At 50.6% G+C, this 27,881-nt stretch overlaps 2 protein-coding genes across 5 annotated transcripts; one reads left to right on the forward strand and one right to left on the reverse strand.

Annotated features, from left to right (window-relative positions):
• The first annotated feature begins 11,010 nt into the window (after nucleotides 1–11,010).
• On the forward strand, nucleotides 11,011–20,587 carry SHROOM1 (shroom family member 1). Of its 4 annotated transcripts, XM_064275177.1 has the most exons (8): nucleotides 11,011–11,459; nucleotides 15,088–16,101; nucleotides 16,189–16,244; nucleotides 16,475–16,684; nucleotides 16,882–17,454; nucleotides 17,540–17,681; nucleotides 17,788–18,060; nucleotides 18,181–20,587. In XM_064275177.1, exons 2-8 carry the CDS (start codon nucleotides 15,130–15,132, stop codon nucleotides 18,511–18,513), a joined length of 2,559 nt encoding a protein of 852 aa, XP_064131247.1. In that variant the 5' UTR covers nucleotides 11,011–11,459; nucleotides 15,088–15,129; the 3' UTR covers nucleotides 18,514–20,587. The 4 variants fall into 4 exon arrangements, with proteins under 4 accessions (XP_064131247.1, XP_064131242.1, XP_064131245.1 ...); XM_064275172.1 differs by lacking the exon at nucleotides 11,011–11,459 and having other exon boundaries at nucleotides 15,050–16,101; XM_064275175.1 differs by lacking the exon at nucleotides 11,011–11,459 and having other exon boundaries at nucleotides 15,050–16,101; nucleotides 18,196–20,587.
• Nucleotides 20,588–23,747: 3,160 nt separating this feature from the next.
• SOWAHA (sosondowah ankyrin repeat domain family member A) lies at nucleotides 23,748–27,509 on the reverse strand. Its single transcript, XM_003405021.3, has one exon. The coding sequence runs from the start codon at nucleotides 27,507–27,509 to the stop codon at nucleotides 25,806–25,808; it is 1,704 nt and encodes a 567-aa protein (XP_003405069.1). The 3' UTR covers nucleotides 23,748–25,805.
• Between the last annotated feature and the right edge of the window lie 372 nt (nucleotides 27,510–27,881).

A 27,881-nucleotide genomic window follows, 5' to 3' on the forward strand; every position in this document is an offset into this window, starting at 1 on the left:
ACATTTCTATTGGGCAGCACGACAGTCCATTCCTCATTTGATTTCACTCTAAACGCTACCCTGATACTCCCCCCAAAGTACAGCTCATGATACTTCTATACGATGACATGTTTATTACTTAATCTATTTCCCTCCTCTTACAGAGTAGCTTTTTCTTTTGAGTAATACCCCGTATGCACTTCTTTCCCACTAAACTGCTAGAGCATGGTGGAATCACTAATGGTAAAAGATGGATCACTTACCAGTTCCATTCCTAGGTAGATACCCAGATGAAGTGAAAGCAGGGACTCAAATAGATACTTACATACCAGTGTTCACTGTAGCACTGTTCACAAGAGCCAAAAGATGGAAACAATCCAAATGTCTATCAACAGATGAGTGGATTAAACAAAATGTGGTATATACAGGCAGTGGAATATTATTCAGCCATAAAGAGAAATGAAATTCTGAGATATGCTATGACATGTATCAGAAAACATTATGTTGGAAAAGATTATGTTGAGTGAAATAATCCAGACACAAAAGGACAAATATTGTATGAGTCCATGCATACAAAATATCCAGAATATGGAAATGCAGAGACAGAAAGTGATTAGCGGTTACCAAGAGCTGGGGGGAGGGGTGGGTGGGGAGCTATTGCTTAACAGGTACAGAGTTTCTGTTTGCAGTGATGAAAAAGTTTTGGAAATAAATAGTGGTGATGATTGGGGGAAAAAATGCATTGCAGCTCTCAAGGGTGAAAACAATTGCAATTTGAGGAATATGTGAAACAGGCTTTTATTTTCTGTAGCTACCTTTAGAGTGCAGTCCTTGGGGGCTATCTGATTTTCCACCCTCTCCAAGTTAGGAGGAACTGGGAGAACTCAGGGGGATACTCTACCCGGCAGGAAGACCTTGGACCTAGTTCTGTCAAAGTTCTTTTTCGTTCATGAAGCTGCAGACATGGAGCTGAGACTTCCATGTAGATGCATGTGTTGTAGTAGAATTAGGATATGCCTTAACTTGATATACCCCATAGCTCTTGAGAATAATTTAGGTATTCTCATTATTTGATCGAGTCAGATTAAAGTTAGATAGCAGGTAGCACTAGACAATATACTTTTGAACAGATCCTTTTCTATTACTGCTGTTGTTGTAGACCCACGAGTCAATTCCAACTCATAGTGATCCCATGTGACAAAGTAGAACTATCTGTTAGTGTTTTCTTGACTATCACATTTACAGAAGTAGATTGCCAGGTCTTTCTCCCAAAGAGCCACTGTGTGGGTTCAAACCACCAACCTTTTGGTTAGCAGCCAAGTGCTTAATCTTTGCATTGCTGGAAACTTTTATTTTCCTAACAGTTAATAGACTTTAATTCACTCTCAATAGTCATTTGAGAAAAGTCATGTGAACTGCATGCATATGAATATCTGAACTCGTGGTCCAGAAATAAATCTGAGATTGCCTGGTTTGCAAGATACTTTTAGGTCTGTGGATAGATGGTGCTCTGAGCTAGTGGGTGACATAGTATAAGAATACTTGAGCTTTCTTTCTGCACAGGAGGGCCACTTGGTGCCTAAAATGCTGTTTATATGAACTCTCCCTCATAAAAAAAAAATTAAAAAATACCCCCCCATAATACACACACACACACACACACACACACACACGGAAAGTAATCACTGGGTCTTGGAAGCCAAGGTCATCGTTGGGATGTTCCTTCCAGGTACGAACTCACAGAATGGAGGAACGACATAGCTGTTTCCCTGGGATCAGGCAGCTCTCCCACATACATACATTCATTCAATAACCACTAATAGTAGTTCTGAGCCTGTTACTGCCAGGCAGGATTTTTCTTTCAAAGAGCTTACAGTCTGTCTAATGGGGCAGAGAAGTACATGAACATATTCTACAATGTAGTATTACCTGGAGCAGGGAACAGTTCTGTCAAGGGATATCAAAGAAAGTTTCACCTAGGAGGCCATACTGGCTCAGAGGTTGTTTAACTGAGCATCATGATGGGCCCTTACCAGGGATATTTGTTAGTGGGAACAGTGGAGAAAAGAAGAAACTCCAGCATGTGCCCCCCGGATGGGAGCCTGAGCTTCTGGTCTTCAGGCAGGCCCACTCTGGCCTGACATCAGCTTAGTCTTTTGGCCCATGCTGGTGTGAAAAGAAGAGGTTGAATCCAGGCCAAGCCTCCCTAGTGAAGGAATAGGAAAAAGCAACTGATCTCCAGATTTTCTTGCCTTTGATTTTATGTTTATCAAGGGAAATCTTGTTTTCATTTTGTGGCAAATATTTGTTACTTTGAACTAGGAACTTGCCTGCCTTGTGTTTCTCCTGTACTGCTTTATCCTGTTTCCTGAGTTGCTAGCTTTGAGGTTGTGTAAGACTTGTTAGAGGATTTCTAACCACATTAAAGGGCAGGGACTACCTCCTCTGGGCCCTAAGATAGCTTTGGGAGATCTTTCTTGCTATTTTGCCTAATAGTTGCTTCTTCCAGAGAAAGTCTATCTCTGAACACCCAAATCTGGCTGGATTTCCCCCTGCCTAACACTGGCATCCCAGTACTGAAGGGTGTCTTTGCTCTGAATCAGCCAGGCTTCCTAGTTTCAAGCAACAGCAATCAGCTCTGGCTGACTCATTCAAAAAAAGAATGTATTGGAAGGGAGTCTGGTGATCATGGGTTTGACTAGGAGGCAGGAAAACCTGGCTCTGAAAATAGGCAAGAGTCAAAGGAGGCCAGGCAGCAAGAGCAGGAGACAGGCTAGGGCATTCTACCCCCAGACCCTTGGTTGTTTCTCACCTCTCCTTGCATCTCCATATCACTCCCACGAGAGTCCCAGTCCCTGGCAAGAGCATCAGATCAGTCAAACCCAGGCCTCAGGCCCACACTGTGGCTGCCATAGATCTGTGTACCCAAGACTTACACAACAGAGGATACCCCCAAGAAGGAAGTATTCCGATGGCCATACAGTCCTGTCTGGGGGAATGGTGAGCAAAGTTCAGGAGAGGCGCTATCAGATAGCCTGAGCAACACCTACAGGAGACCCGTAGTGTATAAACCAGTCCTTAGGGATAAAGTTGGGACTGAGATTTAGTTGAGATTGTATTCCCTACAGGAGCAGTGTAAGTGAGGAATAATAATGATTACTGCCACCATTTATTGAGGGGCTACTATGAACCTGGCCCTAAATATGTATCATCAAATCTCATTTAATCTTTATCTGGCAAATATGTAATATCATTCTATTTTACAAATGAGGATATGGAGGCTAAGGAAGGTTGGGATTATCTCCAGGGTCATACAGCTACTGGTATTCAAATTTAGGTCGGCCAGGCTTTGGAACTCACACTTTTTGTTTCTCACTATGCTGGCTTCCCAAGCTCTGGGACACGCCAAATTGGAGAACGCTACTCTGTCCCTGTTCCACTGTGAGCCAGTGAACCTGTCTATGAATCCATCTCTACCCTTCCCAGGCAGTTGCTGTCCGTTGCTATTTGCCTCGGAATTCTTTTTGGCCTCACCCAGTTAATAAGGACATTCCCCCTTTGTCTTGCTATGAAAGTCAAAAGTAACTTGCTACTTTTTTTTTTTTTAAAACTTCTCTTGATGCTTTCCTTAGAGTAGAAAGAGCTGCCAACCAAGCAGTGTGTGCGTGGTCATATTCACTCCTGGTAGGATCCTGGGTTTTAGAAGTCTCCTCCCTCTGTGGTATGAGTAACTGACCAGATATACCAGTAAATCAGTGACTTTTCTAGGTGAATGTTAAGGGCATGCATTATCTCTCCAGAGACAACAGCCAAAATTCACCCCACGTGAACATGGCATGCTATGACCCAATCCTGCACCAAGTCTAGTATTTGGCTTCTGTGCAGTCCTGGGCAAAAGCTCTAGAACTGAATTTGCTCCCATTAAAAATGCTTAGGTTAGCTGAACAGAGGAGGACTTTTAGGAGAGGGGCCTGAGCACATAAGGGACAATCTGGCTGTCTTTGGACCTGAGCCAGCTGTTGCCCTCTCTGAGCAATACTCTTGGGGTCTAGTTCAGATTCTGAGTTAATTTCTATTTTTGAGAACCAAAATGAACCTTAGGGGACATTTTTCATTTTGTTCCCAGCAGACCAGAAGTGCAAAGCGGGAAAGCTCACCTGACCACCACTTATCTAGATGCCTGTATCCATCCAGCTCCTTGATCTTCTTTTGCCTAAGGATGTGTGGATAATATCTGAGCCCAGGCAGACTGGGAGAGTGGAATAGTACCAGACCTTGGGCCTGGAGGTGGGCTGGAGGAAAAGAGCTGAGTTATTATGACCAAAGTAAACAGAGGCTGGGCTGGGTGTTGCTCTGTGTCTGTAGGGAAAAGGTGGTGTATATGTACTCGATAGGAATGTGACAGCCCAGCAGTCTTTCCCAGGAACTGTTGATCCGAAAGGGAGCTTTGGATCAATCCCTGGGACAACCGGCCCCCACCAAGCCTCACCCAGATGCCTTGCCTATCAGGAATCCCAAATGGAGAGGACGAACTCCATTATCCTTGCACTTTCTTCTTGTTACTGCCTTCCTATAAAGTGCTTTCTTTGGATAAGGTAGTGAATTCAGTGCATAATTAAAAAAGCAAACAAACTTGCCCCAAGGGAACATTTACAGTTTAGGTAGACATTTGTGTATAAGCAACTATTCATGCTTTGTTGGATTTCCAAAAACAGACAACATGATTTTGTTGAAAGCTTTCTGACCTCTAAAGTATTTTAACCAATAAATTACCATCTCTGAATTATTGAGACAAAGCATCTATGTCGCTACTGCCTGAAAGAAAGACAAATCTTTTATTTCGGCTATGGACTATAGACCCACTGCTACCACAAATAAAGTCAAAAGATACAAGCTTGGGAGAATATTTGCCACACATAGGAAAATGTATAAATTGCCTGAATATATATAGAAGTCTTACAAATCGATAAGAAAAAGGCTAATAATCCAATAGAAAAAATGGGCAAGGAAAATGGACAGATCACAAATTAATACAAATGGATTTTAAATGTACCAAATGATGCAAAATCTCACTTATGATAAAAAATGTAAATTAAAACAGTGAGATACTATTTTCACCTTTCAAATTTTCAGAGATCAAAAAGTTTGATAATGCATTGTGTTATTGAGAGTGTGGGAAAATGGGCACTCATATATTATTGATGGGAATGTGTTAAGGATTAAACTGTGTCCCAAAAAAATGTGTGTCAATTTATCTAGGCCATGATTCCCAGTATTGGGTGGTTGTCCTCCATTTTGTGATCTGATGTAATTATCCAATGTTTGTAAATCCAAACCTCTGTGATGTTAATGAGGCAGGATTAGAGGCAGTTATGTTAATGAGGAAGGACTCAATCTATAGGATTAGGTTGTATCTTGAGTCAATCTCTTTTGAGATATGCAAGCAGAGAGGAGAGGAACCTCACATGACCAAGAAAGCAGAGCCAGGAGTTGAACGTGTCCTTTGGACCTGGGGTCCTTGTGCTGAGAAGCTCCTAGACCCGGGAAAGATTGATGACAAGGACCTTCCCCCAGAGCAAACAGAAAGAGAAAGTCTTCCACTGGATCCGATCCCTTGAGTTCTAACTTCTCCTAACCTGTGAGGGAATAGATTTCCGTTTGTTGAAGCCATCCATTTGTGGTATTTCTGTTGTAGCAGCACTAGATAACTAATACAGAATGTAAATTGGTACAACCTCTTTGTAAGCAATTGGATGGCTGAAATGGATGAGTATGCACCTGTTAAAAAGAATGAGAGTTCTGTGTGCTAATACTGAATGAGCTCTATGATATACCTTCAAATAAATCAAGGTGCAGAATACCTTGAAAAACTACCTTTGGAAAGAAATTGTATCTACCATAAACTCCTAGAAACCATGTATGCAACTTAGCCCAAATACATGTCAGGCTGTTAAGAATACACAGAATAAAGGAAGTCCTGACTGGGATCTTGCTGCTGCTCATTCTTATCTTTCCCACTCACTTCCTGGTCCTGCTCAATCTGAAGTCCAAATCCTGCTCTCCTAGGAAGGCTGCATAGACATCCATATCTGGCAGTTCTCATTGCTGATGCTCACCCAAGAGCGTGGCCTTTGGAATCAAATACCATGGGGTTAGTTTTTTCCTCCAGTGCTTATTAGTTACCTGACCATAACAAGACATTTAATCTAAGTTTCAGTTTTCTCATGTGTTAAATGGGTTTATGGTGATACCTATTTCTCAGGAATGACAGGATTAAAAAAGACAGGTAGAGCACTTAGCACAGCGCCTGGCACCAAAGAAGTGGTCTTTAGAATTCATACCATTGTCACATCACAACAACCAAATCCAACAAAGAGAGAGAGGGCGTGAAAGCAAGAAGCCACAGGGACTTGTAGGGTGGACAGTTGCTTTGGCGTGGTGTCATCAGTACAGATGACAAACCATTTAAAATGAAGGCCTGCCACCTCCCATCCATCAGCACCTTGAGGAAGGGCCTGGCCAGGAGCAGCAAGATCTGTGGCTCTAACTCTGGCTATGCTGTCATCTAGGGAGCTCTTTAAAGAGCTCTCCCAGGCCTCACCCACCAAGATACTAAGGGGTTCATGTATCTGTATTTTATTTAATAGAATGAAATTATAAATATATGCATGTTTTCATCATCTCCACATGGCCCACCATTACCTATAAAGAAGATTCCAGCTTTGCTACAGTTTCTCCCCTTTTCCTTCCCTCTAAGTTTCTTCGGAAACTCTATGGGGCAGTTCTACTCTGTCTTATCGGGTCGCCTATGATTTGGGTTAAGTTTCTTTGGGCTTTTGTAATAAAGAGATAGGAACTAAAGACCACCTGTAGCTGAATGAGTTGAGCTTATTGCTTGTTGCAGTGAGGAGAATGCACAGTATGGGGGACCATGGGGTGTCTCATTAAGAGGGTGTGAGGACATAGGAGTCCCTGGGTGGTACAAATGGTTAAGTACTCTTCTCCTAACTAAAAGGTTGGTGGTTAGAATCCATCCAAAAGTGCCTCAGAATAAAGGCCTGGCGATCTGCTTCTGAAAGGTCACAGCTTTGAAAACCCTGTTGTAAAAATGGCAGCCCGGGGCATCTGACCTCCTTTAACTTCACAAAGGAGACCCGTTAAAACCCGTTGCCGTCGATCAAGAGGAGAGAGAAATCATTATCACCATCAACAGCCCAAAGCTGATTCCTATGATATGGAGGTCAAATTTTCACCAATTCTGACACCAGCCATCCCTCCCACAGCACTCTCTTTTTAGACTGGGTTCCATAACTCATTGCAATGGCCACACAGAACTCACAGACAATACTCACAGTTACAGAGTTTATAAGGGAAGTTACAATTCAGGATCAGAACCAACCCAGGATACACTTCTTCAATCAGGACAGCTTCTTCTCAGCCATGCCCACAGGCAGGCCTCTCTCTGGCCTTCATCCTCTTGGTGCCTCGGCCCCTTAGCAGGGCCTCTGCCCTTCGTGGGCAAGTGTTACAAAGCTCTTCAGCTCCACCGATAAGTGCCCAGAGGCACCCCACTCCACCAGTAAGCCTTGTGCTTGAAGGTGCTCAGTTCTCGTACACCAAGGGTCTGCAAGCCTAGCTCCACTAAATGCCCAGCAGTGCCCCACTCTGCCGCCAGTAAGCCTCCTGCCTGGAATTGTTCAGTTTTCTCACTTCATGGGCTGGGAAACCCATCATGCCGTTGCCTACCGGTCTCCTGGTTCTGTTGCTACCAGTTCTCTGCCTCACTTGCTACTGCTTCTTGCTGTCTTGTGCCATCTCTGATGTTACAACTTCCTTGTCTCCTGGGTCCAGGAGGTTCTCAGCACAGGGACCCCAGGTCCAAAGGGTGTACTCCACTCCCATCTCTTCTTCTTAGTGGTAGTGAGGTTCCCCCTGCCTCTGAGATGGCTCATTTAAAGCCTAGTGTGGTGGCCAAACTGACCAACCTCCTCATTAAGGTCCCATACACTTTAGTTCCATGGTCCTACCCCCACATGGGTGCCATGTACCTTATTTGCATTAACAAGCTGTCCAATCTCTTCAGTGGGCCACAAGTACCTTATTTGCAGAGTCCCACCCAATCATTTGGTGGGAGTTACAAGACCATGCCTAGAAAGGCCAAATAAAAGCACTCCATCACATGGCAACTATGGAGCGATTCTACTTTGCAGACATGGGGTTGCCATGAGTCAGAATCAGTTTAATGGGAACCATTATTTTTGCTGTTTATTTTTGTTTAGGAAAGACTTATGATAGGATTTGGGCTTGTGTTAGTAATTTTGGGAGGGTTTAAGGAAGCAAGGCTTTTCTCTGTCTTGGAGCCACAGGGGCATATTTAGGGTATTGCACTCGCCCTGAGTGTTTGGCACCACTGAGCAGTTTCTGTTAACCCGGTGTGGCCCAACATCCTTCCTCAAGCACAGTAATGTGTTAATTAAAAGATTAACAAGCTTTACTTATATTTTTGAGCTGACATTTTGGTAGAGTTTCTAAAAGAGGGGTGTCAGATGTTTGGACAAGGGTACAATTTCAGTGCTTACTATAGGCCATAACTGGCCATATCAGGCTAATAGAAACTTCTCAGTGATGCCATGTGCCCAGGCCCGGTGCAATACCTGCCATACTTGCCATACCCTAGTTACGCCTCTGGCAGGAGGCAAGAATAATTCTATGATTGAATATATTAATAAATCTTATCTAGAAAGAGGAAAGTCTGGAGCAAGACTAAAGCTGTAAATGATAAAGCAGTCACTCATATTAACCAGGATAGAAAGATGTTTGGTCATTTTGTGGCTTGAACAATGTTCATGTTTTTGTCTGCGTGGAGACAAGATGACAGAGTGGCCTTGTTTTTGTCTTGATCCATCATGGTCACAGAATGGCTTTGTCTGATGTTGATCTCCTGTGAAATCGTTTGTGTTCAACAGGAGAACACCAAGGCCTTGTTGGGAATGTTCGGTCAACTCCTAGCAACACCAAGGTCTAACTGATAGTAACAGGCCAGCTCCTGGATATCAGAGGCTACTTTCTCTTTCTCAGAAGAGGAGGCTGGAAGGAGAGAAGGGGTGGACAGGACTTCAGGAGGAGTTAGGCAGAAAGTGGCTGCAGTGTGTACAAGAGAAGTGAGGGGGCAGGAAGGGGAGAGCTGCTTCAGAAGAATTGCTGTGGACTCTGTGTTCCCTTCATAATGTTCAAGAAATACAAGTAAAAACTTGAGCAATTTTGAAATGACTGTTTAGTTCCTGAGTTTTTTTTTCAGTTGACTACCCTGAGACCAGCCACGTGGATCAGGGTCTAAAAAGAGCTGACTTTCAAAGCCACAAAGTTCTGAAGCAGTGTCCTAGAGCCCAGAGCTCCAGCAGAAGCTGATACCTGGGTTGGGATGGTGTTTGAAGAAGGGTCAGGCCAGGAGGCACCATTCAGAAGACAGGTTCAGATGCCTGCTGCCTCCCCCTCCAGACCTAAGAAGACAGAGTCACCCAGGCTCAAGCTGCGTCAGGAAGTGGCAGCCTTGACCTCCAGCCAGTGTTCTGGGCCCCTGGTCATTAGCACTAACAAATCTTTATCTATCAGCCATGGATGCCAAAATGCGAGGGCATAGTCCCTGCCCCTAGGCAGGTGATCCTTAGAAGAAGCAGGGCAGCCCACACCTATAACAGAGAAAAGGGATCTGAGAGCTGGATCAACTCATCGAAGGGCACCCTAGCCTCCCCTCATACCCCAGATGGAACATTTCTTTGCATAGCTGGTGTTCATAGGACCCTGCTGCCCTCAAGTAGATTGCAACTCATAGCAATCCCATCTGAGAGAGTAGAACTGCCCCATAGGGTTTGCGAGGAGTGGTTGGTGGATTTGAACTGCCAACCTTTTGGTTAGCAGCTGAGGTCTTGACCACTGAGCATCCTGTTAATAGGATAGAGATTTGAAAAGTGGGAGGAGGGATGCTTGGGGACGTGGGAGGGTGGCAGTGGTTGAGGAGGCAGAGCAGTCTTTGGAGCATTTCGTTGGCTGGGGCCACTTCCTTCTGCTGGGAACCAAGGAGGATGATGGGGGTTCCCCAAGACAAAGGCCTTGAGAGCCAGACTTTAGCCTGTAAATCCCATCCAGGCCATAGCGGGTATGCATATGTCCAGCCCCCAAAGGGCCCACTGAGGGCAGCTGGGATGAGCAACCAAGTCAGTAGGCTTCCACTTCTGGTCCAGGCAGGCCAGGAGAGCCTAGACTATGCTTAGTAGTGGGAGAGACGGAAAGAAAGAGGGCGAGAACAGAAAACATGAGGTCAAAGAGCTGGAAGAGTTTTGGAAGTGGGAGTTTGGAGGGAGAGTTGGTCCAGAGGCAGGTTACCATCCGAACAGTAATCAGAGGGACAGGGATGGTGCCATGATCCTTGCGGAGGTCTGTTTCTTGGCCAAGCTTGAGAGGAAAGGGGGTGGCCTTCTAGCGCCCTGGTGGCCCTGCCTGGACTTCCCCACCGTCCGGGGTGTCCGGGCCTCCAGAAACCAGGTCTGCACATCACCTGCATCTGGGCGCCTCTGGCTGGCCGCACGGGAGGCGGATGAGCGTGCTTCGTGCCCCCTCCTCACCCCGGCCGGCCTAGGTCTCGTCTGTGCGGCCTGGGGCAAGAGACCTGTGCCGGCAGGGGAACGAGGGCCTGTCCAGTGGGTCCGCGGCTGGGCCGGCGAGCTGACACTGCTAAGGGGCGGGCGGTTGCAGCCCGGCTGGCCCAATGTGGCGCCTCCCCCGCGGCGGCGGCAGCCTGGAGGTGGGGTCGGGAGCCTGAGCCTTGGGCTCTGATGCCAGGAGCAGCTCCCGGGTTGGAGCCTCGGGTATGCGGCGGGGCCAGGGCCCCGGGGCTTGGGTGTGGGCGGCGGATTGCTCTGCCCCCCGGCCTGCTTCCTGGGAGGAGGCGGGTCGCAGCCGGTGAGACAGAGCGAGCTCGTCAGCAAGGAGGCGGGCCGGGAGCAGCTGCAAGCCGCAGAGGGGCTGGTGCGTTCTGTCTGGAAGTGTCCGACTCCGCGCCCCGTGTCTGTGCGCGACTCAGTCGGGCCCCTGAACGCCTTTACTTTTCCAGAGGTGTGGGAAGGAGACAGTCCCAGCGAACGCCGAAGCTGCTGGGGAGTGCACGGTGTGGCCAAATTATGCAGTGGGGGTCTTACTCGGAGACCCCCTGCGCCTACCCTTAGGCCCAGGAGCACTTGGAGAATTCGGGGTCCCTCCCACCTGGAATCGCGCGGTCCCCCTGCCAGAGATCTGAGCCCTACTTTCCCGACAGTGAACCCAACAGGAAAGGCAGTGAAATGTGCCGGCCAGCGGCCGTCCGCTTTCCTGGTGGCACTGTGGCCCCGCGCCAGACCAAGTGACTCTGCCGCCCCCTGCGGCAGCCAGGACCTGGTCTTCTCTGCTCCTTCGCGGGCCTCGACTCCCAGAACTTGAACCTCCAGGTACGTAGTCAGCCCATGCCCACGCCCGCGGCCCTCTCTCCCCAAGGTGCCGCCAGCGTCACTCATTTCCTGTGTAAGGCACAGAGCTAGGCGCTCTGGACGCCCTGCACCTGGGCTGGAGCGACACACGAGCCCAGTAAACTAGCCACTCAGCGCGAATGCTATGCGGAGTACGCTGTTGGCGCTGACAGGCCAGAAGAATTGGGGACACGGTCCGCTGGGGCCAGGGAGAGCCGAGGAACTTCCCATAACGCTCTCTCCTGACCTAATTTGGGGAGCTGGGGTTCAAGACCCAAGTGTTCAGTCTGGCAGGGAGGCCGCCATGCTGACAGGCCCCCAAAGTGAGTCCAGTACTGAGGGACACCAGGCCAGGAGAGGTGGCCTGGACAACCCCTCCACAGAGTGGTTAGATGCAAGGTGGCTTTTGTGAGAAGTGCGATTTAATTCCTGATCATTTGTTGCATTTGAGGCTGGTCATTCTGTCCCTCTCCTGTCACCTTCCCTGCATCTCCTACCCACCAGAAACTGTCTTCATTAATGAATTCATCTATTTCCTCCACATCCTCTAAGTAAAGACCCGGCTCTGCCTGCTTGCCTGACCCAGCTTCTGTGCTGAGCTGTGGACCCACATCCCAACCACCTGACAAACCTGCCACAGACACTACCTAGCCCACAGACCCCAGACAGAATGAACCCTGGACCCCTTCCTTGGCCAGCCCCCATTTCAGCATCTTTCTTCATGACACTGTCCCCTCTGCCTCCCAGGCCCTCAGCTCTGAATCCTGGAGTCATCTTTGTGTCCTCTTCCTCCCTTGCTCCTTCATTCAGATGACAAATATATATCAAATGCTCCCCCCCGCCAAGTCTGGTCGTTTTGTAGCGAGATTCCATGCTACCAACCAGTCCCCTCCCCCCTCACCCCAGGCTTGGCAAAATACCTGCAGAGCTTTTTGAGCTCTAGCCTCTTCAACAGCAGGTGCTGTTTCTGCGGCCTAGCCCACAGCTGACGCTAATGCTGATGCTGGGGCCACTGGAGTATGGTCACCCATAGCCACAGGGGCTGGCTGGACTGAAAACTCCTTGCTGTTTGTGCTGAGGCCCCCAAAACACACACCAAAGCAGCTGAGTCCTCCTGGCATAGCCCCTTCCGCACAGCGTGAACATCTTGCGTGGCCATCAACTTACTGAGGTCACCACTACAAAAGCATCCTCCAGACAAGTTGGGCTCAACAAGAAAAGAGATGTTGTACACATTTTTATTATCCTCTCAAACTGTTAGCTGCTTTTATTTGATAAACTCCAAATCCTTTGTCAACACAGCAATTCACAAGGAAGATATTTTCAAGGAAATATCTGTATTTGAATAGTTACCCTGTCTGTAGATGTGGCAAACTAACATGGGCAGGTATGGGTGGCGTAAGCCAGGGTAAACTGTGCACCCAGGCTGGGCTCAGAAGGACTAGGAACAGAGGGCTGGTGGACTGGGCAGCCAGGGTGGGCTTCCCAGGGGCTGACACTTAGGGTAGCTATGCTTTTTTCTTGTCTTCCTTAAGTCCAGGGTGGAAATACCTTGCAAAAGTGGCCCTCAAGCCTAAGTATAAGGACCAATCAGGGCTAGGGCGGTGGGTATAAAGAGTCCCCCAGTTCAGTGATGTCAAGATATTCTGGTCCCAGGTCAGCTGAAAATGCTTCAGGTGCTGCCTCTCTCCTTTAGGAAACATCATATCTTCCTACCACTAACACCCCTATCTGCCCTAACCAGGAACCTGTTGCATATTAGATCTCAGGTAAGGGGGGTGGAGGGTGACTCTGACCTCCAAATACTGTCTAGAAGGCTCCAGATGAGCCTGCTTTTTGGTCCCCATCTGCTGGCCACCCTACTCTGCACTCCCTACCAAGCAGCTCAGAGGAGGCAAGCCTTCCCAAAGCTCGATAGCCCATACAGAGCCCCCATTCCCAAGCCTCCAGTCTGCTCTCACCCCTGGTGAGAGAATGATCCTCCGCTGGGCACTACACACTGATCCTTTCCTCCCCTCGCCCCACTCCTGGTACTGGAATGGTATGGATTTCTGGCCAGTTCTGCTCCAAGTTGTGCTTGCTTGCTCTGTTTGCTGCTACCAATGTATGAGTAACCAGGTTAGTGTCCATGGTTGCAACTGCCTCATCCCTTCTGCCCCCTTCTCCAGAAAAGACTACTACGAAGAGGGAGACAGGTGGGCGGAAGCTAAGGAATCCTACTCCTTCTCTACCAAGGTAGCCCCCACATCTATTCCCTGCAGGTCTGCTCCCTCCTGAGCCATTCAACAAATATTTATTTAACACTGACCACATGCCAGGCACAGTGCCAGGTACTGAGTGTACAGAGATGAATAAGAGCAGTGTCTGTCCTCAGGAAGCTCAAGGGTGGAATAAACTTGTTGCTCTTGAGTCGATTCTGACTCATAGTGACCCTGTAAGGTAGAGTAGAATGCCCTGTAGGGTTTCCAAGGAGCAGCTGGTGGATTTGAGCTGCGATCTTTTCGTTAGGAGCCAAGATCTTAACCACAGCACCATCAGGGCTCCAGGAGTGGAATGGGAGGAGGAAATAACAAGCAAGCCAACAGTTATGAACAGTGATGAGTGCTGTCATGGCACATGCCCAGGACACTGTTGAAATCCCAAAAGGTCAGTAGACCTCTGAGCTGAGTCCCATAGGAGAAGCAAGAGTAGCAGGACAAGGAAGGGGGATGAGCCAGTCAATCCTAGACAAAAGCCAGAGTCTCAGAAGCAGGCACTATATTTTTCTGAAATCTGCCAATAGTTCAGGGGGATGCTGAGGCAACTGTTTCCCACAGAGGAATTGGGCTTTATTGGAAGCTTCAGGCAGCTGGGGTGGAGGGGGCTGGGAGTGGGAAACTAGCTTTCAGCAGAGTTTGCTTCTTGGAAATTGATTCTGGCTGCAGTGAGCTTAGAGGCAGGCCCAGATTCCAGGCAGGGCCCTGCCACTTACTAGCTGGGTGCCCTGGGCAAATCATTTCCCCTCAGGGCCTCAGTGTCCTTTTATGTAAAATGCAGATAACAGCTGTGAGAATCAAAATAAATATATAAGCACCTGGAACATAGGGAGGGAGGGAGAGAGGGGGCGAAGCTGCACCTGCCCCATGACCTGGGTCTTCCGTCTCCTTTCTTGGCTCCCCTGCAACCCCAGGAATGTTCTTGACCATTGTATAACAGAGAAAGATCACATGGAGAAGCAAACAGCCTCGGGGAAGCAGCCTGGGTGGGATGGGTTGGCAAGGGGAAGGAGCATGGGTACATTCTTAGTACATCTGTCCCTAGGAGGTACCAGGTTAGAGGCTGGGGCTGTGCCCCCGAGGAGACTTAGTGGGGAATGGGCTAATCTTTGATTCCTTCACAAGCCGAGGTCTTCAACCTCCAGAGTTGCTTCGCAGGACTTTTCCTACCATCCATGCTGTCTCTGACCCTGAGATGACTCCACCAAAATTAGGGGGTGCGGGATGCCAGCGAGGGCTGTGGGGACGAGGAAAGGTATACGTGAGCCCTCCCCCCTACATGGTAGAAGGGCCAGTAGGTTGTCCTGACACCAACCTGGAGCTCCTCACCCACCACCCCATCTATGTTCTTCCAGGACCCACGGAGCCAGTCAGCCTCAGCGCCCATCCCCATAGTCATGGATGCTCTGGGTCCTGGGGGCGATCGGGCCTCCTCAGCCTCTTCCACTCGCAGCTTGGACCTGCGACGACTGTCGGTGCGCGTCGACTCGGCCTACAGCTCTTTCTCCGCGGGCTGCGGCGGTCCTGAACCACGCTCGCCGTCGCCCGAGACCGACCCTGTGCCATATCTAGACTGCGACTGCATGCGCGTGGTATGGGGCGGCCCGGCCCCCGCCCCGCCTGCCGCCGGCCTTCTCATGTGCCCGCGACCCCGGCCTGCGGCAGCCACGCTCTACGGGCCGCACCTCCCAGAGATACAGGGGACCCCGGGGCCGCTCAACAGGCAGGCCACCCCGCTGCTGTATGCGCTGGCGGCCGAGGCTGAGGCCGCGGCGCAGGCTGCGGAGCCGCCCAGCCCACCGGCCTCACGGGCTGCCTATCGCCAGCGGCTGCAGGGCGCGCAGCGACGAGTGCTGCGGGAGACGTCCTTCCAGCGCAAGGAGCTCCGCATGAGCCTGCCTGCCCGCCTACGGTCGGTCGCACCCGTGCGGCCCTCCACGGCGCATCTGCGCTCCGCCTCGCTCAGCCACCCGGTTGGGGAGGTGGAGCCGGCACGCTCCGGGGCTCCGGCGCCAAGTACCGCCGGCCTAGGGCGCCTCGCCAGCCAGCAGCGGAAGTGGTGCTTCTCAGAGCCAGGGACGCTACATCGTGTGGGTCAGGGCTCTGGGCCCGCGGGGGAATGCTCGGGTGAGGCTTGCTCTCGCTCTGACCTCGCCAAGCCCAAGTCCCAGGAGCTGCCGCGTGGGGCTGAGTTCGAAGGCCACCAAATCGGATGGCTGCCCGGGACCCAGCCCCGAGGCACATCAGACCCGGACCTGGGATCCTTGAAGCTACATGAGGCCTACAAGCCTACCAGTCGGAGTCAGAGCACTTCAGGGGAAGTCTTGGGCCGCTGGAGAGGCCCAGGTAGGGTCATACCCATTGTCCAGGTATGGAAGATGAGGAAGGGGGAAGGGGAGGACCAACTAGAAGACTGAAAATTCTCAGCACATTTTATCAACTGTTTGCCTTTCCAGGCCATTCCTCCAGGAGCAGAACCCCCCAGACCGTTGTGTCAGGCCAAATTTTCCAGGTGAGACACATGGACCACTCTGGGAACTAAAGTTGGGGGAAGCAGTTTTCATAGCTCTTGCCCAGGAAAGGAAAGGGCCCCTCACCTGCCCTCAGTCTGAGGCCCCGACTCTACATTTTGCAAACCATGTGCCCCTCCCCCCATTGCCTTCACTATCTCCCTACTGCAGCGCTACAGGCTTCCTTCCCGGTCACTGTGGCTACCTGAGGTCATTGTGGTCCTGTCCCCAGGTTCCTGACTCAGGAGGCAGTTGCAGTGGCGTGTCCTGCAGAAGACCCCCAGCAAAGCCCAGCCGACTGTGAGCGGAAGGTCTCAAAGACTTGCATTGTGTCTGCCCGGCTCCCCTCCCTGTCTGATGATGACGTTTTCCTGGAAGAAGCCCCCCTGGTCAGAATGAGATTGCCTCAACACTCCTGTGCTCCCCAGGGGCTCCCAACCAGGTGAATTTCCTCTTGTTTCCAAGCAGGGTGAGATACCCAACCTCCCTGTACATCCACAAAATACTTGAGAGGAAAGGAACCATCTCCTAGTCTGATCCTGAGATCAGAGGGGGTGGGGGTGGGGGCGGGTGGCCCTTGGAAGCCACCATTTGTCTGTGGCCAGGGCTTTCTAATTTAACGTCTTCTTCCACTTCTAGTGCTCATGCTTCTCATCAACAGTATGGAGCTGATCAGGACCAAAGTGCTGACCGGGCTACAGTCACCCCACAACACCCTGTCCGTGAGCCCCCAGAGGCTTCAGGGGCAGACAGCTGCTGGCAGGGGGTGAACGGTTCTGTGGGTGTCTCCAAGATCACATGCTGTAACAGCTCTGGAACTGCAAATGGTGACATTCCAACCAGTGATCCCACTAGACTGCTGACCACTGACCCCCCTACAGCTGCAGAGAGTGACCACCTTAAGCCTCTCCCAGCTGATTGCCTGGAACTTCCAGGCAATGACACCCCAAGACCTCCTGACCACACTGCCCTACCCTGGGGCACTGGCAAACCTAGTTCCAGGCCAACATGGCCCAGTCAGCGCCTCGAGGAGCTGGTTCAGGAGCTGGCCAGGCTGGATCCCTCTCTGAGTGACATTCTTGCCCCCCACCCCAGCCCAGAGCCACCCCTGGATGTGCTGGATGGACTGATTCCTTTAGCTGAGGTCTGGGCTGCAATGAGGCCAGCCTGTGGGGAGGCTGGAGAGGAGGCTGGTGGTACTTCTGAACCACAGTAAGTGAAGGGCACAAAGGACTCAGGGGATTCTGAGCCTGAACACTGGTGCAGGACAGACCAGGAGCTCTGGCTTTGTCCCCAGGTCCTGCCTACCCAGCTCTGCCCAGCTCCTGACAACTTCTCAGGACGAGACAAGGGCTGAAAACTTTACCATGTGCCCTGTGCCTGAGCAGCCATATGGTCAGGGGCCCCCTGAGCCAACCAACAGCATCCAGGCCAAGAAGGTGAGTGTGGAGGGGCCAGTGGGTGTCGGTTGGGGCAAGAGCCCAGAGCCTGGGCTGAGAAGTCAGGGCCTGACCCGAGCCTTGAGTACCCAGATTCTCCGTGCAGGCGGAGCTGGCTGACCTCCTCCAAAAGATGCTGCGGGACCTTCAAGCTGAACAGGAGCGGCTGCGCGGGGCGGCCCAGGCATGCGCCAGGCGCAGGGCGGCTCTGGAGTCTGCAATGGGCCAGGCCTGTGCACCTCAGGAGCTAGAACGGTTCAGCCGGTTCATGGCCGACCTGGAGCGCGTGCTGGGACTTCTGCTTCTGCTGGGCAGCCGCCTGGCCCGCGTGCGTTGTGCCCTGGTCCGGGCGGGCTCAAACGGCGACCCTGACGAGCGGGTAAAAGGGGTTCAGGCTGTGAATGAGCGGGGCGGAGAGGGGCCCTAATTTCCCCCTGGAACCCTCCCGGGAGTAGCAGCGCCCCGCCCTGCTCACGGTGCCCTCTCCTGGCTGCTCCAGGCCTCTCTGCTGCAGCGACTCAGGCTCCTGCAGCAGCAGCAGGAGGACGCCAAGGAGCTGAAGGAGCATGTGGCGCGGCGGGAGCGAGTCCTCCGCGAGGTGCTGATGCGAACATTGCCAGTGGAGGAGCTTCATGCCTACTGCGCCCTGCTGGCTGGCAAGGCCGCTGTCCTGGCCCAGCAGCGCAGCCTGGACGAGAGGGTTCGCCTTCTCCAGGATCAACTGGATGCCGTCAAAAGTGACCTTGGCCATCGCTCCCTGCTCTCTGGGCCGGCCAGGCCTCCAGGGACTCGACCTCCGGATAAACCACCCTTCCCACCTCCTTTCTTCTAGTTACTGACCGTGGGAGAGGTGGGTACTGGCCCAGCTTCTCACCCACATAACTGGGGGGTGATACTGGTTTATTTGGTGCTTTTCCCTTGTGGGCTTCAGGACGTTGGGGGACGGGGGAGACCTTGGAGGGAAGGCTTTTGCTATCCCCAGGATACTCCTTCCAAGTATTCTTATGTGGCCTTGCCCAAGTCATGGGTATTATTAGGTAATTAATTTATGGATCCTAAAAACTGCAGTATTCCCTTTTGGTGATGAGAGAGGGGCTCCGTCACAGTTGTGGAAAACAGGAGACAAGCTAGAGGAGCACTTCAACTTCAGATATAAAATGGCATGTTTGTTTTTCCCATAAAAATTGATTAGAGAAGTGTGTGTGTCACCTGGAGAATAATGTGGTGGGCGGGCCCTCTTGTTTACACACTACAAACACCAACCCTGACTGACTGGAGAAGAAAGGGATTTGCTGAAAGGACATGAGTCAGTACTGGGAGTCTCTGGGAAAACTACAGAACCAGGATTGAAAACAGGAGGAACCAAGGGAGATGCCGGCCCCTCAACTCCACTGCTTAATAAACCCTAACTGTTCTGGTAACTGCACCACTCTGCAAAAGCCTAGGTCTGATGGGTTAGCTGGTTTCTACCCAAGCCACCAGCCTCAGTTGTGGAAGCGGGATTACTGCCTCCCTTCAAGACTAGGGAATTTCCCCAAACTGAAAATGGATTCAGATGCTTGATGCCTAAAACCCCAGCAAATATCCAGTATACTGGGCATTTGGGGACATTCATTCTAAGACCTGAAAAAAATTTTTGTACTCTTCCAATTATGTTATCAAAACTGAGTTTACCCACCTTTCCTTTGGAAAGCCCACCGGTTTGGCCAGGCCTGAGGAGAGCAGCAGGAGCTGGGAGGGAGTGGGAGAAGGGGGCAAGGGGTGGAGGACCTGGAGACCTGCCATGTGGGGGCTGAGGACCTGGAGAAGCAGCTTGGGTTGTGTGTCAGACTGATGTGAGGTGGGTGGGGGTTGGTAGTGGGAAGTTATGGGCTGGAATGGTATGAAAATTAGGACACACTTGTCTCTTGCTGTGTACACAGAATCTGTTAGGTTCTAAGATGTCATTAGTTGTTGTCAAGTCTGACTCATGGTGGACCTATGTGTGTCACAGAGTAGAACTGCACTCTATAGGATTTTCAAGGCTGTGGCTTTTCAGAAGCAGATCGCCAGCCCTATCTTCCCAAGCACTTCTGAGTGGGTTCACAGTGCTAACCTTTCAGCTAGTAGTCAAGCCCTTAACCATTTACACCACCCAGGGACTCCAGGTTCTAAGATATGTATGTGAAAATCTGCTTCAGTATTTGTAGCTGCAAAAAACTAGGGGCAAGAACATTGTCCATGCAAATGTTCAGTTTATTTTTGGAACCTGGGCACATTGAAGCATGTGTACGTGTATTCAAAGCCAACTGACCCCAAAGTGAGAAATTTCTGCTTCTGGGCTTGTTTTCTGATGCTTATTGTCAGTAAATGCAACTGGTTCGGGATTTTAAATGGTCCTATTCATACCAAAAGCATTAGTTTTAACAGTCGTGCTATTGAGCACAGAACAATGCTCACATTGTGCCGTTTTATAAAAAACATACAGGGCTCCTGCTGAGGCCTTAGCGGGTTCTAACATTATGCTTTGGTTCTCTCCTTTGAACACTGTGGGCGGGGCCTCTCTCCAAGGTCCTCAGCCTAGGGCGCAGCTCACGCTGATAGACCGGCTTTGAGTGGAATCTACTTATTTCTGCCTTTTGCCCTGTACAGTTCCCATTGCGTTCTCCCATTGTGATATTCTTAGAAATACACATAATGTTGTCCATGGTGCCAGTGGAAATTGTGTATTTTAGATAAAGTACTCCCAGCCAGGAGGCAGACTCTGCCATCATTCTGTTAAACTGCACTTTGATTCTATGCTGGGTTCTTCCATGGAGAAATATGAGGCTTCTGTGCTTGTCCCTGCCAGATCGGGAGAGCCCCAAAAGTAGGGCCATACCTTCCATGCCCATTCCTCCATCTTGCCCCTCTCTGTCTCCTTCCTGCCCCAGTTTATCTCGTTTCATTACTGTTACACCTTCAGGGGGTAAGAATGAGCACCCCATACATGCTGGGTACTGGTAGCACAGAGAGAAAGGAGCCCTGGTGGTGCAGTGGTTAACAGCGCGGCTGCTAGGAGAAGAGGTTGGAGGTTTGAAACCATCAGCCGCTCTGCGAGAGAAAAGACCTGGATCCTCCCGTAAAGATTACAAGCCTAGGAAACCCTATGAGGCAATTATACTATGCTCTCTAGGGTCACTATGAATACGAGTCAAAATAGACTCCACAGCACGCAATCACAGAGAGAAAGGCTTTTCAGGGACCAGACCCAAAACTCAATTTCATCCTCCAAGATAGTGCCAGCAGAGGGCACTGTTTCCCTATGATGAAAGCTTCTCCCTGCACTTCACCACCCGCTGCTTCCCAAGCTAGCCGGCCGCCTGGGTTATTTACAGGGATTTTGTCTTGCCCTGCTGAGCTGTACCCCAGGTGAGCCTGAAGGCTTGAGCTGAGAGCCCTTTGCATCTGTTGGAAAAGGCAAGTGAGGGCTGGCTTGCTTTCCATTGTTACTGGAAAGTTGTTCGTTAACGGAGCGTGGAGAAGAGACCAGGGGTGTTGATCTCGGGCACCACTACCAAAAAAGTGCTTTGCTTAGTTCCCCCAACGTGGAAGAGAGGGTTACGTGCTTCCCCCTTGGAGGTTCTGCTCCCACCTCCTTAAGTTGCCTGCTCCCCTCTGCCTCCTCGCCACCTGACTGCCAGGGGTGCTGCCCTCCGAGGGCGGGTTTGCGCAGCGACCGTTGCTGGGCAACCTCTCCCGTTTGCCTCAGCCCGCCCCCGCTTCTCCTCCTAATATGGATTTAATTAGTGTACTTTTTACCTTCAGACAGTAAATTGGAAACGGAATAGGGAAGCAATGTTCTGCCGGGCCCCAAACGGGCGCGCAATCTGTCTTGAACAGCCTGCTCGGCACAAAACGTACCTCCGCCAGCGCTGGCGTAAACCTCAAGGGTCCTCGTTGGAAGTTGGAACAAATTGCAGTGCTGTTGATCCACATGTAAATCACACGCTTAAAGAAGAGGAAACTTAGGTCAAATGTAGTTGAGGACCGCAAAGAGTAGAGGTGAAAAGGGAATTTGAGGGTCCGGGAGCGGGGAGACTAGGTAGGGGAATTGTTCTCTCAATGAGCCTGGGTACAGCTTGGACGGCTCAATGGGTGTTTTCCTGTTGTCTTGAAATTTAAGTCAGCACCCATCTCCCCCTAGGAGGATTTGGAACAAGATTTCTCTCTCTCAATCTCTCTCTTTCTCCCTTTTATCCCCTTCCCTGCAGGGACACCTGAGGCCACTCCAGTTTCACAGGTTCAAGTCCAGAGGTGTGGTAGGCAGTTCGGGAAGGGTGGGGCCCAGACAGAAGTTCAAGGCAAAAAGCTATCTGGAGAGCACTAGAGAATCTAGTTATGAAACCATTTTAAATGGCCAGATAATTTATTCCAGGAAAAGGCCCCCCAAAAGGGGAGAAGATAGGTCCTGGGTGGGCCCAACCTTACAACTGTGTGTTGAGGAGTGCTCTCAGCCCAGCTAGGAGGCCTGGTGGTGCAGTGGTTGAGTGTCGAGCTGCTAACCAAAAGGTCGGCAGTTCAAACCCACCAGCTGCTCCTTGGAAACCCTATGGGCCAGTTCTACTCTGCCCTATAGGGTTGCTGTGAGTAGGATCCAACTTGACAACAGGTTTGGTTTTTTTTTTTTTTTTTTTTGCTCAGCCCAGCCAGCTGGTTGAATGGCAGCAGTGTAAGTCCTGAGGGTGGGAGGACGGATGCTAAAGGAGTGTGAGTTAAAGATATTATTTCTGTGTTAAGTAAAGTGATACTACATACAGAAAACTAAAACCAAACCAAACCCAGTGCCGTCGAGTCGATTCCGACTCATAGCGACCCTATAGGACAGAGTAGAACTGCCCCATAGAGTTTCCGAGGAGCAGCTGGTGGGTTTGAACTGCCGACCTTTTGGTTAGCAGCCGTAGCACTTAACCACTACCCACCAGGGTTTCCCCACATACAGAACACGGGATAATTCCCCTTTTTTAGGAATACATTTTTTTCCTAGCAGAATCAAATTTTTATTTATCTATACAAATACTAATTTGTATACAAATACTAACATGATAAGAGAATGGCGATCATGTAAAGCAAATGCACAAATCAGTGCAATTTGGTTTTGGAATTCACACTCCCATGGGACCAATGCGGCCTCCCGGCTAATAGCTCAGGTTCACAAAGAGCTTCAATTACTTATTCTATGTGCTCCTCCCCACGGCTTGTAGGTAGGTACTTCCAGTCTTGTATCCCACAGAGAAAGGGGCTGGAGCTTGGTCAAGGTCACTAAACGAGTCAAGGGCTGAAATGAGATTACCCTGCTTTCCTGTGACTGGACAGTATAGTGAAGAATACTGCAAGGATGCCATTCTAGCTCTGCCACTTACCAGCTGTGAGGCCTGGGCATCTTCTCTAGGCTTCAGTTTCCTCACCTTAAATGAGGATACTAATAGTACATACCTTATAGGATTGTGGTTAATATCTGCAAGTGTTTAGAACCGTGCTTGGCACTTAAAAAACACAGGTTATGTATGCATTACCCGTTCCTGGATCTCCATCAAGAAAGTGAGACACGCTCAAGAACAGCCTCTTAGCTCCATTAAAGGAAGTGTAAAACTTTATTTAAAAGCTTGCTGTTGGTATGACTCATACACATCTACGTTAACAATTAACTTCTCCTCCATCAGAAGGAATCATTCTCCTCCCTATGACAATTCTAACTAGCTAAATTGCCTTAATTTATAAGCAGTTATTTTTGTTAGTTGTTGAAAATACCCTTCTATATGTGTACCTCCTGCTAGGCAATATATACTTCTTGAAGATATTCCATATGTAATTCAAACTATGATTTCTTACTGACTTGCCTTATAGTTTCAGGAAGTCTTAGCCTGCAAAGAAAAGGTAGTGCTTTCTAAGACCTGTTTGTTGATCCTAAACTCTTGCCAAATGTTTTACTTCACTTGGAAAGCTTAAGCATAGCACTCCCTTCTAAAACTCGATGCTTCAGGCAGTTCAAATAACCCTCCTCTGATTTAAGCTTGAAAAAAACATTAGTTAGTGTTCATTCTGCTTTGCTGATTTAGACTTTGTCTTCTCAAGGAAGATTGCACCTGTGTCTGTGACCTTTGACACCCTGTCTGTTAGGCCTCTTTTTTACCATGAAAAATCTCTAGTTTTTTTCTGTCTTCTAGACCTTCAGCTGCTCAGATTGCTATAATTATTGCCTCCCACAATTTTTCTGCAGAGGCAGAAGAATTAATTTGCATTTTAAAATAATTTATGCAGGTTAGCTAGACATGCCAGGGTTTCAGGCAAGGAAGGTGGGAAGGGTCACATCAGGGCCTACATTTATCTACAGTTCTTGGCTACCATATCCATATGTGGTGGCCTTCTTTACATTGCATAGCAATCCAAACTCTTAATAATAGAATGCTTGAAAGGGGCAGAGGATGAAGGGAAAAGGAAGAAATTAAGTAGTGGAAAAGAAAAGAAAAATACAGTAGCAAAAGCTGTGGAATGTTTAAGAGAAGAACATCATCACACAGGTAGGAACAAAATGGAGACTGTTTATTTCAATGCTTAAGTCAAGGCATTCCATAAAGGACTGCCTGAAATAATTCCAAAGGCTTCACTTATATACATGAAGGGGGAAGGAGAGGAAACAACTACTTTGTGTCACACCAAACTATTTAATATCTACTGACATGCAAACACAATTTGAAAAAGCAGAGCATAATTACAATATGATATGTAAAGAAAAGGTTGGGTGAACAAATAGATTCCACATTTTTAAAACAGAAAAAGTGGCATTAAAATTACACCATGTTGAACCTGGGAAATCTTGGCAATATCTACAAACCTTCTCAATCTACAGATCAGGAACAATGGTCCAGAGATGTTAAGGCACCCTTCCATGGTCAATGAGCAGAGATTCGGCTTTTGCTATTTTGGAATAAGAAGTTGTTCGCATTTAAAAGCCTTTTTAAAATGGATATCATGTACTTGTTCTTTGTACAGAACTTTTATATATAATTGTTGCTCTTAATTGTATCCATGAATACCCCAACCAGTTTTGTTTCTGGCAGAATGCTATGACATTTTTTCCCTTGAATATTTGCCTCGGGTGCAGAAAGACTGGGCCAGGTTGGAGAACCACAGTTTCAGAAGTGTGGCACAAAGGTGCAAGTCACAAATAAATCACACTTTTTAAAAAGTATATGTAAATATTCATGCCAAATCAAAATAACGACCCATTGGTGCCAAACATGCATGTTTACATTTCTCTGTAAAGACAGCCACAAATTAAAAGTATTTGCCAAAATGTTCCTTTCCCTTCTTTGTTAAATTAGCTTTACTCTCAAAATGCACTTGTTTCCTAATACTTAGCATTCACAGTACAGCTGAAATTAATTACATTCACAATGGTCACAATGGTTATTCTGTGTTCAAGACTCTCCAGAATCTTGATTGCCGAAATGAGGTAGATGAATTTTTAAGGGTTTCATTGGTTTGGACTAATTTCTTTTATATCTTGATCTATTTTTTTTAAATATAATTCCAAAATACTTAGCAAAAGATTGAAAGTGTCTGAGCACTTTTTCTAAAAATGGAAAAATATAATTTCACAAGGTTAGATTTATGAAAGTTGCTTTGCCTCATTTTAATTTAAAAACAGGATAAAACCATCGAATTACAAAACCACCACCTATTTTAAAGCTGACAAACAACCCAACATAATCCAATATTTAAAGAGACCACTGCCTTTGCTTTAGTTCTGGTTTGGGAGCGTGTAGATGCGGAAGCATCAGGTTAATTCATGCAGGGGCCAGACCAGCTGCTGCCCCCTTAACCTTTGATCCTAAATTTCAAGTGTCCTCCAGAGATTGTGGAGTTCCTCATTGGAGACTCTCATTGAGATCTGTAATTCCAGCTCCGGAGACAGGCCTAACCTCAGACAGAAGCTTGGAGGCATAGGCCCACCTGGGTAAAACAGACTGCAGTGGACAAAGTTGGAAACAGGATACAGTGGGTGTTGCAGAATACAGTGGGTGCTGGGCCACGGCTTACGGCACACCTAGGCTGTGGAGGAAAGGCCCAACTGGATCAACCAAGCTGTCGCCTCAGAGGCTGTCAGGTTGTGGGGGGCAAGCTGGGCATTAGCCCGGCTAGGGGCCCTGAAGTGGCTCGACGAGAGACTTCTGGGAAGGACGGAAGGCCACTGCGGGTCTTGGTCTTTTTGCGTGGAGCCATGGGTGAGGCGCCCAGGAACTTGCTGAAGGAGCCGGACTTCCTCAGGCCGCGAGCCAGGTCCTGGAGCATCAGGTCGTCAGCCAAGACGCCCAGAAACGTGCTGGTAGTGGAGCTGAGGATGGTGGCGGCCACCTGCACTGGGGGCCGGGCCGCAAGGCTGCCGCCACCGCCGCCGGCGACATCCGGCTCGGTCGCCCCGCGCAGACTCGGGTCGCCGAGTAAGCGGCGCAGCGCGTACGAGGAGCCAGGCCGCAGGTACTGGTAGGCCCGCCGCCCGCTGTGGTCGCGCACGTGCACCTGCGCACCCAGGCGATCCACCAGCAGCACCGCGGCATCCTCGCGGCCGTGCAGCGCAGCCAGATGCAGTGGAGTGTAGCCGCCATGCGAACGTGCGTTCACGTCCACCGGCGTGCCGCCGCGAAGCGCAACTTCCACCAGCTGCTGCACCATCTCACTGTCGCCGCTCTTGGCGGCCCAGTGCAGGGCAGTGAAGCCCGATATGAAGTCGCGCTTGGCTGCCAGGCCGCAGTCGCGCAGCAGCAGCCCGTGCAACTGGTGAGTCCAGCGGCCACCGGCCGCCCGCACTAGCCACTCGTGCTCGGCCGGCTCCAGGGGCAGGGCAGACGGCGGCGGCGCGGCTGGCACCTCTTCGGCGTCGGGGCTCAGGAGACGCGGGCCTGCGCGCGACAGGCGCCTCAGGTGCGGGGAGCGTCCTGGGCCCAGGCTGAGGCCCAATCCGGACTCCTCCACTGAGAGCCGCCGCAGCAGTAGCGGGGAGCCCCTCGGGCTCGGCTCCTCCGACAGCTGTCGGCGCAGGCCGTGCTCCTCGCCCCGGACCCGGAGCGCGGCGGGGCCCGGGAAGCAGCGCACCGGCAGCATGCACGGCTTCGGCGGCGGCGCACGCGGAGTGGGCGGCGGCGGCCCATTGGCAGTCCCCGGGCCAGGTGCCGGGTCTGGCAGCTCTGCGCGGGGTGAGGCCGCCTCGGACTGTGCTCTAGACGGTTCGGTCACGTCTGCGGACAGTCCCTTGAAAGGCTGGACTAGCTCAGAGGAGGGAACCCCGTCGTCCGTGGGTCCCTTTGACTGGTGCGCCGAACCCAAGCTCCCCAGCTCTCCACTTGGCTGAGCCGGCTCAGAGGTCTGAGCCCCGGGGGGATCCTGTGGCTCTGGTGGGGGGACTAGATCCTCTGGTGGTTCCTCTGCCTGCTGGGGCGACCCCAAGGATGGAGCCTCCGGACCAGTGGTTGTCCCCAGTGAGACGGAAGTGATCTTTGACACTGGGGAGGGGGTGCTGGGGACGCAGGAGGGCAGGGCCTGCGGTCCCAGTGGGGGCCGCGGCTTTTTCCGCAGCACCACGAACTTGACGCCGTCGAACTCCTTCACCACCGCCACATCGTTGACGAACTGCTTGAAGCGGTCCCTGCGGTCGGCGCGGCCGAGCGGGTCGCCCGCATCCAGCAGCGGCTTGAAGCGACTCAGCAGCTCGGAGTTACGCACCTTCCCGCCGCGCTCCTGCAGGAACCCCAGCACTGCCGCCTGGCTCACCCCGGCAGCCGCGGCAGCGGCGGCCGCGGCTAGCGCCATGGTGGATCTCCGCCCGGAGTGGAGCTGGGGCCGCTCCCTTCCTCTGGCTTTCGGTTCCTGGCTTCTGGAACAGGTGGACGCCGCGGCGCCGACCCGGACACGCCAAGGCCGCGCTCCCCTGAAGGTTTCACCGCAGACTGACGGGCGTGTCTCCGAAGCTGGTCATGCCAGCGCAGCCGGCCCAAGGTGTCTGGGGGCGAAAGGCGCTGGGCAACGCCGCGCGCGCCCCGCACCAGCGCCCTGCTGGGCCCCCAGCCTTCTGGGATTGGTTTCTACCTTTACGTTCTGTCCAGTGGGCGCCGGGCTCCATCCCCCGTGCTCGGTGCTCGCCTTACAGGTGACAGCTGCCGCCAGCGCCGCAGAGGGGGCGGG

The sequence above is a fragment of the Loxodonta africana genome, chromosome 2 (genome assembly GCF_030014295.1).
Source record: "Loxodonta africana isolate mLoxAfr1 chromosome 2, mLoxAfr1.hap2, whole genome shotgun sequence".
Lineage (NCBI taxonomy): Eukaryota > Metazoa > Chordata > Mammalia > Proboscidea > Elephantidae > Loxodonta > Loxodonta africana.